A 14,233-nucleotide genomic window follows, 5' to 3' on the forward strand; every position below is an offset into this window, starting at 1 on the left:
GGAGCCATTTGCAAATATGGCCCTTCTAAAAACCAACTTTAGATAATGCATAAAGGTTAGTCCACAATAAAATAATTCAAGATATAAAACTAGGAAAGCATAACATGTAACTCTCGACACTCATCCCCATCATGCTCTTCATGCTTCAAGTACCTGTCACTTTCCCTTTATTTCAATCCTCTACTCACCATAAAAATGGGTCATAGTAGGGCCAACTAAAGGAAAGCCAAACACAAACACAAAAGTATGAATCAGCAAAAAATGAGTACATATGCACCACACTAACATGAATATCCTATCAATAAGAATAGAAATAAAACATGCTTACCATACAATCACAGTCGTCAACTTACCTTTGACTCATAGCTAGCAATGCTAATTATTAATTAATAGCTTTGGATTACACATCAAACGGGGTTTCTTCCTAAAAAATATAGCCCATTAAAATGGAGCTTCCAATCAGGAATCTATCCCAATTGACACCTACTATGTCACACCTTGGTTACGGAATTCCAGCACATAAATAATAGTAAAAGAAAGTACAGCGTCTTGTACCCCTGTAGAAGCTATGCTCAAATATAAAGTCACATAACTCCCCCTATATGTTCATACTCAAGGTATATACGTTCCAAGAGTTTTGGTGCGTATCCTCTTACATTTTACCTGATTTATCAATTTAACATGTGAAGACTCCAATCAATCAATCAAGAATAAACATAACAACATTCAACACAAACTTCCAATTTATTCTTGAATTAATTAGTGAGCACATATTATTTATTTTCATTAAGGTTCCCTGCCTAGTTTTGTGCACAAAATTGCACGATTACTACCTTGGTGCATAGAATGCACTAATAAACTCCTTTACTCTACCTCAACTTACTTGAGTGAGCAAATAAATAAACTGACTTCCTTAACACTACACCAATAATGAATGGGTGAGAATAAAATTCATGAATCATGTTCAATAATTCTAATTATAGCTCTTTAAAACATACATAAGCCTTGCTTATTAATTTCATGCTTCCTTGATATTCAAAAATAAATTAAAATATACTTCCATGATTCACATATATTCAACTTGTATCATGCTTCAAATAACATATTCACATGCATGCATGATAATTCATGTTCAATCAACATCAATTCCAAGCATATAATCAACCAAACATGCTACTAATTCATCAAACCAATAACAACTCACAATCCTAGCATGATACTATGTATACACAAATATTCTTGTGCACATACATAACTTGAATAACGCCTAAACTCGGCTACTCTTGCTAATAATCACTTAGCTCGAAACTTCCTACAATAAAAACACATAACCATAATTAATCCACTATTCTCACAAATTTCCAGCAACTATAATACTATTTAAATCATACTAACCAACCCCTTTTGATGACATAAAAGCCATAAAACTTTTTCTTTAAGTGGGTACTTTAAATCATTTTAAAAAAGACTTGATTTTCATGGTTTAAATAAAATTCTAACATCAAATTAAGGGCTTTAAACTCATCAAAAACATGATTGGACAATGAGTTAATCTATAACAACAACCTAGCTTCAATCCCTAATCAATTATACAAAATTCGCAATTTCTAGGGTTTATAATTTGCGTTTTTAATTAAATAGAAATCTGAAATTTATAACAATAAATTGGCAACATCAAAATCCCAAATTCAACACCAAAACATAATGAAAATCCGCTTTTAAAACAATACATCAATAAAATTAATTGTGGGATTAAAGAAGTTTTTTTTAACACACACACAAACCGAAAAAGAGAGGAGAGAGAAAGACGTCGGCTGGCTGGGCTGTCGGTGCTGCTGCTGTCGCCAATGGTGGTGGCGGCGCCAGTGTTGTTGTCGGCAAGAGGGAGGAAGGAGAAGAGAGGAAGAAGATGGCGTGGGAAAGAGGAAAAAGAAAAAGAAAAGAAAAATAAAGGAAAAAGGAGAGAGAGAAAATAAAGAGAAAAATTTTGAATTTTTGAGAAATCTGACAAATATGAACTTGTGTGGAAAAATTTTGAAATTTTAAAATATTAATATATACTCTCCTTTTAAAAACAAAACCCATATTTACAACTTTGTCATTACTAATTCTTATTCCCTTTCCAATTCTCCCTTGGGTCAACTTATTAGGCCCTAAATTCCCAATAAGTTGGTCCACCTTTTTTAAGTAGGATTGATCCAATTAATCATAATTTTTTTGCCTCAATTCATGATCCATTTTATTTACACACACACACTTATAATTTATTTAAATAAATAATTCTTTTCAAAATAAAATAAATCATTTTAATAAATAAAATCATTAATATATATATATATATATATATGTGTGTGTGTGTATATATATATATATATATAAATAATAATAATAATAATAATAATAACAATAACAATAACAATAAAAATAACAATAACAATAACAATAACAATAACAATAACAATAACAATAACAATAACAATAACAATAACAATAACAATAATACAGAGTATTACACCAAGTTTTGTCAGTAGAAGTCGGCATTGCATTGAGGGAAGAGGGGGTAGGAGGTCGCCGGTTGGGGAGGAGGTGTCGAGGTCACCAGTTGGCTGGGGAGTTGGGCGCCGTTTGTCGAGGAGGGGGGTTAGTTGGTGGCGGGGTGGGTAGGGAAAGGGGGTTGGTTTTTGTTAAAAAATTATTTCTAAAATAATATAATTTTGTTATTAAAAAAACTCTCACTATAGAATTTATTAAAAGAAGTATGGTGCCAATGATGCTGAAAAAAGAAGTACAAGATTTTATCCATGACAGGCTTTGAATTAACCATCTTAAATTTCATCCAATTACCAGTCACGTACTTCGTTATTCCAGCGACACCATACTTCTTTTCTAAAGATACACGCATAGCCTTAGCAGATTTGATTTCAACATACAAATCAAAAATATTTTTTTTCAAGAGATTATTCAACAGATGACCTAACGAATGCTCCCCTTGACGGCAGTACTAGGGATATCCACAATAGTATTGGTTTGATGAATTGGTTTGGGATTTTCCTTAAACAAACATAATAGACAACTAGGAGAAGAAGGTGACACTCGTATTTATATATACTCCAAAGTGGAAATATATAAAATAGACAAACCAACCCCGGGGAAAAGGCGGGCTCGGTCAGGTGATCAACCGCCTAGCCGGGCACAAGTGCAAACCTCCCATTCACAAGTATTCATGCCCGGTCGAGTAATGACTGCCCTATCGGGCGAGAGCAACTCGCTCGTCAAGAAATCCCGGGCAACCAACTAGAGGTTCTTGCCCGATCGAGCTCGTAAGACTTGATGTCTCGCCGACCTATCATGAGAACCACCAGCTGGCTGACTGAACGAACCATCGCCCGACCTAGCGTGAGAGCAAGCAAAAAAAGCTGAGCGTCGATTCGCCTAGTCGGGCTGGGCTCGCTCGACTGGGCATGAGTACACCTTTAAAAAAATGAAATTACTCCGCTCGGTGGGGCTAATCAATCTAGAATCCGATTGCATTAAATTACCATTTCCAACACGTGCATCTTACATTTTAAACATCTCACTTATGTATGTGTGTTTAGTACAAAGTGTTTTTTTTTTTTGCACATTAATATTCACGGGAAGACTTTTCCTTGATTGAGAAGCCCAGGCCATTAGTAGAATTTTCCTTTAGGAAAATACATTTTAATAATCTCAACTAGGGGTGCTAATTGAGCGAGTCGATCACGAGAGGGTTGCTCGATTCGTGCTCGTTTAGTTTCGAGTCGAGCCAAGTCGATCACGAGCAAAGTGTTGCTTGACTCCTGATCAGCTCGTTAAATTAAATTTCAAGTCGAGCCACGTCGATCACAAGCTGCTCGTTTAAAGGCTTCGGTCTCTTGAATTTCAAACTTTTGTTGATTATATTTTCTTTTCTTTATTTAAAATTTTCCTACTAAAGTGTATTAATTTAAATTTATTAAATATTTCTCGTCAAATTTTTTTTTTATTAAGTATTAAGATAATCTTTTGTTTTTAAAGATAGAATAACACAAAAAATCTGAATTTCTTATACAATTATTGAGTTTCAAGCTAATTTGAGCAAGCACGAGCCAATTCAAGTCGAGCTTTGACCGAGTCGAGTGCGGGTTGCTCGCATACTGATCAGCTCAATAGGACCCCTAATTTCAACTATGGACAATTTATTTTTAATAATGCCAATTAAGGATTATTATAGTAATCCCAACTTTGCCAATAGTTTGCCTCCAATTTTCACTTAAGTTTTGTGTTTACACTTTTCATGCATATTTTAAGATATTATTTGAAAAGCTTGAAACACTCTTGAGAAATAATTCGTTAGTTTTGACAACTGTTTGTACACACACTATATAGCGATTTGTACTGCCTCTTACTTCTGCTTTGTAAGAAAGCATATCAAGGGAATCTGAGTGTTTGTATTGAATTACTAAGGGGCTAGTGATTGTGTAGTGTTTGTGAGTTCAATTGCGAGTGACACCTAGAGTTAAGGGCTTGTTCTCTTCAGCTTAATTTCAGTTCAGCTCCAATCATCAGTTCAGCTCCAGTCAGTTCAGTTCAGTTCAGTTCAGCTCCTAATTTCCTTCTCTCATAAAATATTCGTTTCAGCTCTATTCAGTTTAGTTTAGTTCAGCTCTATTTAGTTTTAGCTCAGTTTAGTAAATTAGACTAGGTCCTAAGTGTTGGGATTGTTTAGCTTGAGTTAAGCGAGCCATCATCGTATCTGCTTTTGTTATATGAGTAAGGTCCTGTTCACTTCACCTTAAAAAAAATAATAATATTCAATAAAAAATAATTTCAGTTTAGTAAAATTAATTTCAGTTATGTAAAAATAAGTCCAATTGAGCAAAAATAATTTCAGTTCAGCAAAAAATAATTTTAGTTCAATAAAATTAATTTTAGTTCAGTAAAAATATTTGAGTCCAGAAAAATTAATTTCAGATTAGTAAAAATAATTATAGTTCAGCAAAAATAAGGTGAAATGAACGGGGCCTAATTAGGGTAGGTAGGACGTAGGCTCTCGGTTGAGCTGAATCTAAGAAAATCTATGTGTTCTGTTTCTATTTTCATTTAACATGAACTACCTTCTACTGATTCACATTTAATTTATTCGAGAATTTTTTTTAATAAATTCATCACTGTTTTACGTACTCAATTCAATCCTCTTTTGGAAACCAGTTGCTCTTTTAGTTTCATTGTACTCCCTCCGTCCTTAAAAAAAAAGACCCTTTTGGAGAGTTTTCACGGGTATTAAGAAACTTAAGTTGGAAGCACAAGTGTATATGAGAAATCTAATAAAAGTACATTGAAAATGGTAACTTACATGAGATTTGCAAAAAAGTAGAGAGAGAAAGTAATAAAAACATATGGAAAAGACAAAATTTACATGGGGAAGTTAATTTTGCACAAGTATTTAAATGCAAATGGAATGAACATTTTGGAACAAAAATTTGGCTAAAAGGGTCGTTCTTTTAAGCACCGAGGGAGTATAATTTTTACATGTATGAAAATGGATATAAATCTATTTTAACGCGTTTTGAAAACCGTGAAAATTTGAAGTATCAAGTAAAACATTATAGTAACGTTTTTAAAGGGTGTAGATATATGGTCTGTTCTCTTCAGATTAATTTCAGTTTAGTTCCAATAAATTCAATTTAGTTTAATTTTTAATTTCCCTCTCTAATAAAATATTGAGTTCTGTTTAGCTCTAATAAGCCCAGTTCAGTTCAATTCAGCTCAGTTCAGTTCAACTCAGTTCAGTCAATCATAACAAGCCCATAGATTACCGAAAACTAAAAAACCAAACCCTAATTATTTAGACCTAGCATCAGGCCCTCCAACGTCCCTCCCTCACTCCAACAAGCAGCAGAAATTTTTTTTGTGAGCTTTCTATCCTCCATTGAAGCATCTTACAAGGTCGAACAACAATTTCAAAATACGCTGTTAATCGTTAATTTGATTCAAATTCGTGTTCTGTATGGGATTATCGAACTATTGCTAATATAATTACTAAAAGATTATAACTTTGCGCTAAAATTTTATGTTCATATTCTTAATCGAGTAGAATTTGATTCTAATTTGGTTGCTATTTGTTGCAGGAATTTCTTAAAATTACCCTACAATGGTAGGACGAAAACGGCCGTGCGCCGACGAATTGAGGGCTGAAAGTGATGAAGAAGAAGTACAAGCAGAACAAGTGGAAGAAGAGGAGAGAGAAAACAATGGCAGTGAAGTTGAGAAGAAAAAGAAGAAGAAAAAGAGTAGTGGGATTGGAATTATGAGTGATCAATCTTTCTTTGCTTTACCAGTTTCTGAGCCTACTAAAAATGCTATTAAGGATATTGGGTTCTCCAACATGACCCAGGTTCTCTTCTTATTAATTCATTTTTGAATGTTATTGATTGATTTTGTAAGGTTTTAAGCTAATTTATATGATTTTAATTACAAAAAATATAGTCTAATTGGATTTAATTTGAAGTACATGTGATTTTAATTAGAGTAAATGGATTATTTTTGTGGATGGTTCTGGAATTTTATGCCGGAAAGGGGTTGTGTAATATAAATAATTTAAATAACGATAATTGGAGACTGGAGTCTTGATGATGAACATAAAACTTAGAGTGATGATGTAGATTGAATGAGGACATGGATTTCATCCTTTTAAGCTGTCTAACACGGAGAAAGAACGGTGGGTATGGTTTATAAAATGCGCGGCAATGTTTGCATTATAGCTAGCTATTGTTAAAGTGAAGCGCGATATGCTTGAATGAACGAAATTGTCCCTTTATTGAGGGATAGTTATTGGCAAGTAGCACTGAAGTTATCTAAACGATTCTGAAATTCCTTGCTTGTAAAAGCTTGCATTTTAGTAGTAGACTGTGATAAGTTGGAGAACATTCTGTGAATTGGTCAGCGAATACCCTTAGAAATTTAGAATCCTATAATGCAACTTATGCAAGTTCAATTGATTGCAGTTTGAATTTAATATTCTCGGTTAGCTTATGCTATTTGCTTTACTATGATTACAGATTCAAGCTAGAGCTATACCTCCTCTCTTGGAAGGCAAAGATGTGCTCGGAGCTGCGAGGACTGGTTCCGGAAAGACCCTTGCTTTTCTTATTCCAGCCGTGGAATTGTTGCACCAGACTCGTTTTACTCCTCGTAATGGTGTTGGCGTTGTTGTTATTTGTCCAACAAGGGAGCTTGCTATTCAGGTAAATCTCTATCCCTCTTTCTATTGACTGCAGCTCATTTTCTTTTCCCCTTTTTTAAGTGATGGTCTGTAGTTTACATCGATGTAGGACTTGCTTTCATTTGTTTGCTCTGCTTTTAACCCTGTTGGGCTGTTCATTAACTTGTTGTCTCAATGATGCAGTCACACGCTGTTGCTAAAGACCTTCTGAAGCATCATTCACAAACCCTTGGCTTGGTGATTGGTGGTGCAGGCCGAAGGGGAGAAGCAGAACGACTTGCCAAAGGTGTTAATCTTTTAGTGGCAACTCCCGGACGACTTCTTGACCATCTTCAAAATACTAAGGGGTTCATATTCAAAAACTTGAAGGTGATTTATAGCATTCATATCAAATATACATGAAAAATTGGCTTTTGTGTAGTACTTCATACTTTTTTCTGTGATCTGATGACCTGATCTTGATTTGATTTTTATATTTTACCGAACCTTGACCTTATTTGTACACTATTTCTTGAGAAAAAATTCATCAAATAGTTAATTTGTAATTTCCATGTATAGATTTTTATATTTTTTAGTAAAATTTACGGATCAAAGATATTTTGCAATAACCAAAGGCAACTAAACAGGTATGGTCTGATTTGATCAATTTTTAAATAAGCAAATATATGTTGAAGTAAGGTGAATTGAGCATAGCCTAAGTGAATGCAATTCTGTACATCACTGTTATATTTAAGGACATTTGATGTTGATGTAATGTAGTAAAGAATATTCACTTAACCTAGTAATCAATTCTCGGTGTTCATATTTGCTGAATGCATTCAAAGTCATTGTGTAAGCTGAGTTATAATTTGGGGATTTCCTTACATTCCTATCCAGATCTTGAAACTGTTGGAAAGTAATCTGCTAATATACCCTTAAAAGCATCTCTTTAGTATCTATAACTATGCTCGTCTTTACTAGGGTATTGTCATCTTTAATATTTTATGCTTGCAGTGCTTGGTGATTGATGAAGCTGACAGGATTCTGGAAGCTAATTTTGAAGAAGAAATGAGGCAGATCATAAAGCTTTTGCCAAAGGTCAGAAATTTGCTTTTAATATTTCATTCGCAGTTGATACTCCCTGTGTCCTCAAACAAGTTATATATACAATTAGCTGTTTGTAGATATATACTGACAATGTGCTTATGTGCATGAAGGGAGAAAATTAATATTCATGTCATTTATGTCTGTTGCAAATTTGATATTATGAAAAGTATGATAGTTTGTGGTGCTTGTAGCATTTTGGAAGATGGAAAGCTGGTACTTTATATACAGATGTTTACCTTTATATATTTGATGGTTATGATATGCGTAGCCCCAAGGGCTAATTATGAGCATCGTATATATTTCTTATTGTTGAGTTTAAGAATATGTGACAAAATCACACGTTGTTTTAAATGTTAATTTTAATCATAATAATTTTACTTTTATCTTCTTATAGCTAGCCCTTATTGCTGTATATATCATTTTCCTTGATATAATGTCAAGGTATTTGTAATCCATAAGTATATTTATTTTGTTTTGGAAGTTATTGTTTCCATTTAGTATGAACAGTTGATATGATTGAGCTTGAGTTTTATAGTGTTTGGGATGCATTATCTTTTTGTGATGTTTTAGTGCCTTTTGATACTGGTTTTCCACTTTGTTGTTCCTGGAATCTTATGTGTTATGCCAAATTTTTGCTCTTTTCTATCTTACTTAAGGCTGAAGTTTCTGAAATTAATTTTTTGATTGAAAATTTTCTGTCATACAGGAACGTCAAACAGCTCTTTTTTCAGCAACTCAAACCCAGAAGGTAGCTCCCAATTCTTTGTAATTTTTGCCTTCTGTTCAGGATAAAGGGGCAGGGTTAAGGGGGGAGAGGGGTGTTGGGTTACTGAGTAAGTGATATTAAATTTTTGTTACGTAGGTGGAGGACCTTGCACGCTTGTCGTTCCAGTCTACTCCTATCTACATTGATGTTGATGAGGGCAGGAGAAGGGTAAGTGAACTGGTTATTGATGGTGCATCTATTCCATTATTTGTATTTGTGATCATTGGTTTTGTATAAAGAATAATTTATTGGATGCTGGTTATCATAGGTTACCAACGAAGGACTACAGCAGGGTTATTGTGTTATTCCCAGTGATAAGAGACTTATCCTTCTCTATTCGTTTCTGAAGAGGAATCTGAATAAGAAAGTCATGGTCTTCTTTTCTTCCTGCAACTCAGTGAAATTCCATTCAGAACTCTTCAGATATATTCAGATAGACTGTTTAGATATCCATGGGAAACAAAAGCAGACCAAGAGGACAACAACATTTTTTGACTTTTGCAAAGCAGAAAAAGGCATACTTTTGTGCACTGACGTTGCAGCTCGTGGACTTGATATTCCTGCTGTGGTTAGTGTCTTATATCCTGTTCTTACATGAATTACTGCAATCTCTTCAGACTAAAGGTTTTGGCTTAGCAACAGCACTTACAGATGAGCGGTCTTTTATTTTCTTGGCTTTTTGTAGGATTGGATTGTGCAGTATGATCCTCCAGATGACCCAAAGGTATTTGAATTTTGCTGACTTGAGCTCCTCCCCCCATTGAATAGCTAGCTTCATGCTATCTGGTTAGCTGATATGTTGTCCCTTTCAGGAATATATTCATAGGGTTGGACGAACAGCTCGTGGGGAAGGTGCAAAGGGTAATGCTTTGCTTTTCCTGATTCCAGAAGAGTTGCAGTTCCTTAGTTATTTGAAGGTATGAATATATCCGACTAGCAATAATTAAAGTATCTATGATGAAAGTGAAGTCAGATGAATCATGAATCCTTGTGAGATGATTTGGAAATGAACCCCGGAGAGCCTTTCTTAAGTATTTATTATACTGAGTGCTGACTGCAAACGTGGAACAGAAAGCTTAGTTTTGTTAAGTTCTTGGTTGTGCTAGGCTGCTAGGTAGACCCATTTGTTTGTTCTTGTGTATGCTGCCCCCTTATATCAAGCTCAATATGTAAAATTTTAATGCAGAGTGAGAAGGTTCCTGTGAAGGAGTATGATTTTGATACAAAGAAGCTGGCAAATGTGCAGTCGCATCTGGTACTGAATCTTCCTATTTCTGTTATTTTTGGTTCCAATTATAAAAGCACCACCTTACATTATGGAATTTGCAGGAGAAATTGGTTACAAATAATTATTACTTGAACAAGTCAGCTAAAGATGCATACAGAGCCTACATATTGTCATATAACTCGCATTCCATGAAAGATGTGTTCAACGTACACCAACTCGATCTACAGGTAATATTTTTTTCTTCTGTATTGTTTAGCATGGGGGTTGAATGGTTGATTCTTTAATAAAGACACGCTCTTATGTCAGTTAAAGGTATTTCATTACGGATGATAAGATATGAATTAAAGCTAATGCTAACTGTTTGTAAGATAATACGGCTCAATTTTTCTATAGATAGATCCTATAGCTATTATCTATCATTCTGAGGTAATGTGTTTCTTCACTTGTGCAGGCGGTAGCTACTTCATTCTGCTTTTCTTGCCCACCAAAGGTAGATATCAAACTAGACAGCAATGCTTCAAAGTTTAGGAAGAAGAGCCGTAAAATTGAAGGGAGGTTTAATGAAAGCAATCCTTATGGGAAGCGAGGTGGAGATGATACTAGGCAATTTGTTAGGTATTAGAAAACTTTCATAACAGAATTTGTTTGAGTTTTTTTACTAATTACTTTGAAGATGTGTCATGTTGGCAATTTTGAGTCTTCTGCGTATAGTCTGTAACATTTCTACAGTAGCTAATACTGATCTTGGACATTGAACACCAAGTGTTATTTTTTATCCGTGAAAGAAGCTTAATTGAATTATTTACATATGTGAAGAACTTTGTATTGCAATATCTTGATATTTGAATTTTTGTTTTAGTTTGAACTTTCGGCAAATTGTTCTAGACATTAATGACTCTCTTGCTTAAGCTTCTTCTTTGTCATTCTCCTAATTTCTCTGTTGGTTACCATTTTCATCTTGCCGAGGATAGAGTGTATGTGAAGAGAACAAAACCAACTTTAAAGAGAGAATGTTCAACTTTTTGATTGACGTAAAAAAACTCTCGACTCTTTCTCTCTCTAACCCCCAGTCTTATCCTCCACCGCCCCGCCGCTTCCACCTTATCTCAGCCCCTGTCGTTGGCGACTGGCGCTCTTCGCCTAGCCATCGTTGGCGAGCCTAGTTCTCCGGTCTGTTTCCTTTCTAGTTTTTTTAATTTTTGTTTTTGCTCTTCTGGTGAAGAATTCAGAGTTCCTCTTCGGTGGTATCATTTTATTGGGTTCATCGTCGAGTGTTTGTGGCTAGCTTCAACAAAGTAAGAACCAAAGGCTAGTCTTAACGCCGCCGTTGAAAGGAATTTCATAAATTAATTCCCGACGGTAAAGGTTAGGTGTAGTGAGGGGTTCTTTGTGTTGCCGTTGACGATTGTTCTTGGTGTTGGGTTGGGTTCTTGCCGATGAGGTTTGATCAGTCGTTCGTTGCTTTTCCACTGTTTCTCGTCAGTTTGTGCTTGTTTCCTTTTAGTTGTTTTTGGTTTTGCTTTATTTCATTTATGTTGCTTGTTGTGTTGTTTGGGTTTTTGTTCTTAAATCCTCTTTCTCAGCTTGGTCATGAGTTAGAGTTCCTTAGAATAGTTATAGCTTTGGAAGTTAATGAAGAGTTGTCGTGGTCTTTTGAGTCTTGTTGGTTGGTTTTAAGGGTTGTAAGATTAAGTTATCCCTTATTAGTTGGGTTGGTGGTCCTACTAGTAGCCTTGTCGGGGTGTGAATGTGTTCCCCTTGTAGTTAAAACAATTCTCCGGGGTGAAGTTATTTATGGAGATTGCAGGAGGAATGTAGTTTTGAGGGAAGAGTTTGGTTTGCGGGTCTTGTTGCTAGGTTGTGGGATGATATGGGTGTTTTGGGTGTATTGTCCCTCGGGAGAGTTACGTCACGAAGTCTGATCCGGCCGATCTGTACCTGCAAAATAACGGAGACTCCGGGTGGTTGGAGCTCCTCCTCCGACGGTCAAGTTAGTAACTTGAAACGGAATAAAGAGTACGGAAATTTAGGTGGGGAACTGCTTGGATTCCAAGCTCAGGTGTTTCTCTGATTTAAGAGAATGCGGGTGTAATAAATGGTAAAACGTGCCCTCAAAATGAGGGACATCTCCCTATTTATAGGGTCTTTGGGAATTGTGCCCCTGATTAGGTCACTGAACCCTAATCATTGGTGGGCTGCGCCGTTTTGCGGCGTTCTCGGGATTTGGGCCTGAAGGCCGCCTTTTCCCTTGATTTCTGGAATGACATGTGTCGAGCAGGGATTGGTCCATTTTAGACCAATCTGGGGCTGACACGTGTCACCTTCTGATTGGGCCATGTGGCAGGGTAAAATTACCCTAAACATTTGCCCCTCACAGATGTGACGTGGCACACCACGTGGCATCGGTGACACATGTCACGCTCCGTTTGGCGGTAATTTTACCGTTACAGAGTAACCGTTCAGCTTCCGGTAAATTACGGAAATGCTCCCATATTTACCCCCTATATATAGCCGTTTTACAAAAATTTTCTAGAGAGAAAAACTTTGAGAGAGCAGAAGTCATCCGTTTGAGTCAGACGCGAGCAAGAAACTTTGTTCTTTAGCGACCCAGCCGGACCCGCCTCCTTTCAGATACCAAATCAAAAAGTACCGTCTCTGTCTCTCTCAGCTCTTTTCTTTTTTCACCGCTTGTACATATTTCTTGTAATAAATGGATGCGTCACCAACACGCACGGCACAGCTTAGGTTAGAGTCCAGCCGGTCACCAGGGACGGCTGAGTCTAGGACTGGGAGTGCCGTCTCGGGGTGTTGGGACCACCCTTTGCCAAGGATTCCGACCAGTTATGTGTCTGTGCAGGACACCATGGCTCGGACAATGCAGACGACCACTGATCCAAATTACAGAAGCGAAGGCTCAGGCGGCCAAACGCCTGAGGGAGAAACGTCTGGTCAGGGAGACCAAACGGCTCTGAAGAGATCCCGTCCGCGCGCCCCTTCAACCCCTGCTGACTTTTTCTTGGAAGAGTGTGACCAAGGCGGCGACGAGGCCGCCTCTGCCTCCTTGGACCAAAGTGAGGGGGAGACGGTGAGTGACAGCTCCGCCTCTACCTCTGAGAGCAGCGATGACTTGCCCCCTCTTCCGGATAGCGAGGAGGAAGAAAGGAAAAAGTGGAGTGAGAAGGACGATCCCTTCAGCATCCTCGTCTCCTCCAAGGACCGGATCCAAATGGAGGAGAACTTAGAGAATTTTAAGAAAATGCACCCGCTAGGAGACGGGTATAAGATCCGGGTGCCGCCTGAGCTGAGCACCATCGCCTGGGGGGACGATCAACAGAACGCCAACAACTATTTTGGCTGTTATGAGGCGGCGTTAAAAGCCGGCCTTCGCTTCCCCCTTCACCAGGCGGTGAAAGAAATTTTGAGAGGCTACGACCTTGGGGTCTGGCAACTTACCCCCAACTCTTGGACCAACATTCTGGGTTATGTTGCCGCCTGCGAGTTCCAAGGGCTTAACCCCGGCTGGGAGGCTTTTGCAAGCATGCATTACCTCAGCAGAAGCCTAGGCGGCTGGAGGGCGTGGTATACTCTAACCACACAGCCGCAATACATGATGACCTTGGACAAGGTCTCAAAGTTCTACTTGATGTCATCCCAACCAGACGGGAAAAATATGAATTCCGTCTGTACAATAAGAAGCCTGACTTGTTGGGCAGGAAGTGCGCTCTTCCCCGGATCCCAGAGGAAGACTTTGACAAAATAATTGAGGCAGACTTTTTCGGCCTCACAGACGCAACTCTGTCAACCGGAGAAACAATAAAAGTCCCTAAGAATTGGATTCCCAAGAGCGCCTGGTTCAGGGATGAATGTTTCCTAGCCGCCTGCGGGCTAGGGCTCATGTTTAATAAACGTGTGCACCTGAGTTCATACCGTC

At 37.3% G+C, this 14,233-nt stretch overlaps 1 protein-coding gene across 2 annotated transcripts; it reads left to right on the forward strand.

Moving 5' to 3' along the window:
• Window positions 1–5,826: 5,826 nt before the first annotated feature.
• Window positions 5,827–11,167, forward strand: LOC110692458 (DEAD-box ATP-dependent RNA helicase 27-like). 2 transcript variants are annotated; one of them, XM_021869456.1, is made up of 13 exons: window positions 5,827–5,946; window positions 6,129–6,394; window positions 7,059–7,244; window positions 7,406–7,591; window positions 8,216–8,299; window positions 9,015–9,056; window positions 9,171–9,242; window positions 9,343–9,642; window positions 9,760–9,798; window positions 9,887–9,991; window positions 10,261–10,329; window positions 10,404–10,529; window positions 10,754–11,167. In XM_021869456.1, the coding sequence occupies exons 2-13, from the start codon at window positions 6,152–6,154 to the stop codon at window positions 10,922–10,924; spliced, it is 1,623 nt and encodes a 540-aa protein (XP_021725148.1). In that variant the 5' UTR covers window positions 5,827–5,946; window positions 6,129–6,151; the 3' UTR covers window positions 10,925–11,167. The 2 variants fall into 2 exon arrangements, with proteins under 2 accessions (XP_021725148.1, XP_021725149.1); XM_021869457.1 differs by having other exon boundaries at window positions 5,860–5,910.
• Window positions 11,168–14,233: the final 3,066 nt, after the last annotated feature.

This window comes from Chenopodium quinoa, unplaced genomic scaffold, assembly GCF_001683475.1.
Source record: "Chenopodium quinoa cultivar QQ74 unplaced genomic scaffold, ASM168347v1, whole genome shotgun sequence".
NCBI lineage: Eukaryota > Viridiplantae > Streptophyta > Magnoliopsida > Caryophyllales > Amaranthaceae > Chenopodium > Chenopodium quinoa.

Bases quoted from the DNA above. Each gene is read 5' to 3' on its own strand.
- LOC110692458 (XM_021869456.1), top strand. From the start codon at position 6,152: ATGGTAGGACGAAAACGGCCGTGCGCCGACGAATTGAGGGCTGAAAGT. The intron at 7,245-7,405 runs GTAAATCTCTAT...TCAATGATGCAG, and splicing joins CAAGGGAGCTTGCTATTCAG to TCACACGCTGTTGCTAAAGA. The intron at 8,300-9,014 runs GTCAGAAATTTG...TCTGTCATACAG, and splicing joins TCATAAAGCTTTTGCCAAAG to GAACGTCAAACAGCTCTTTT.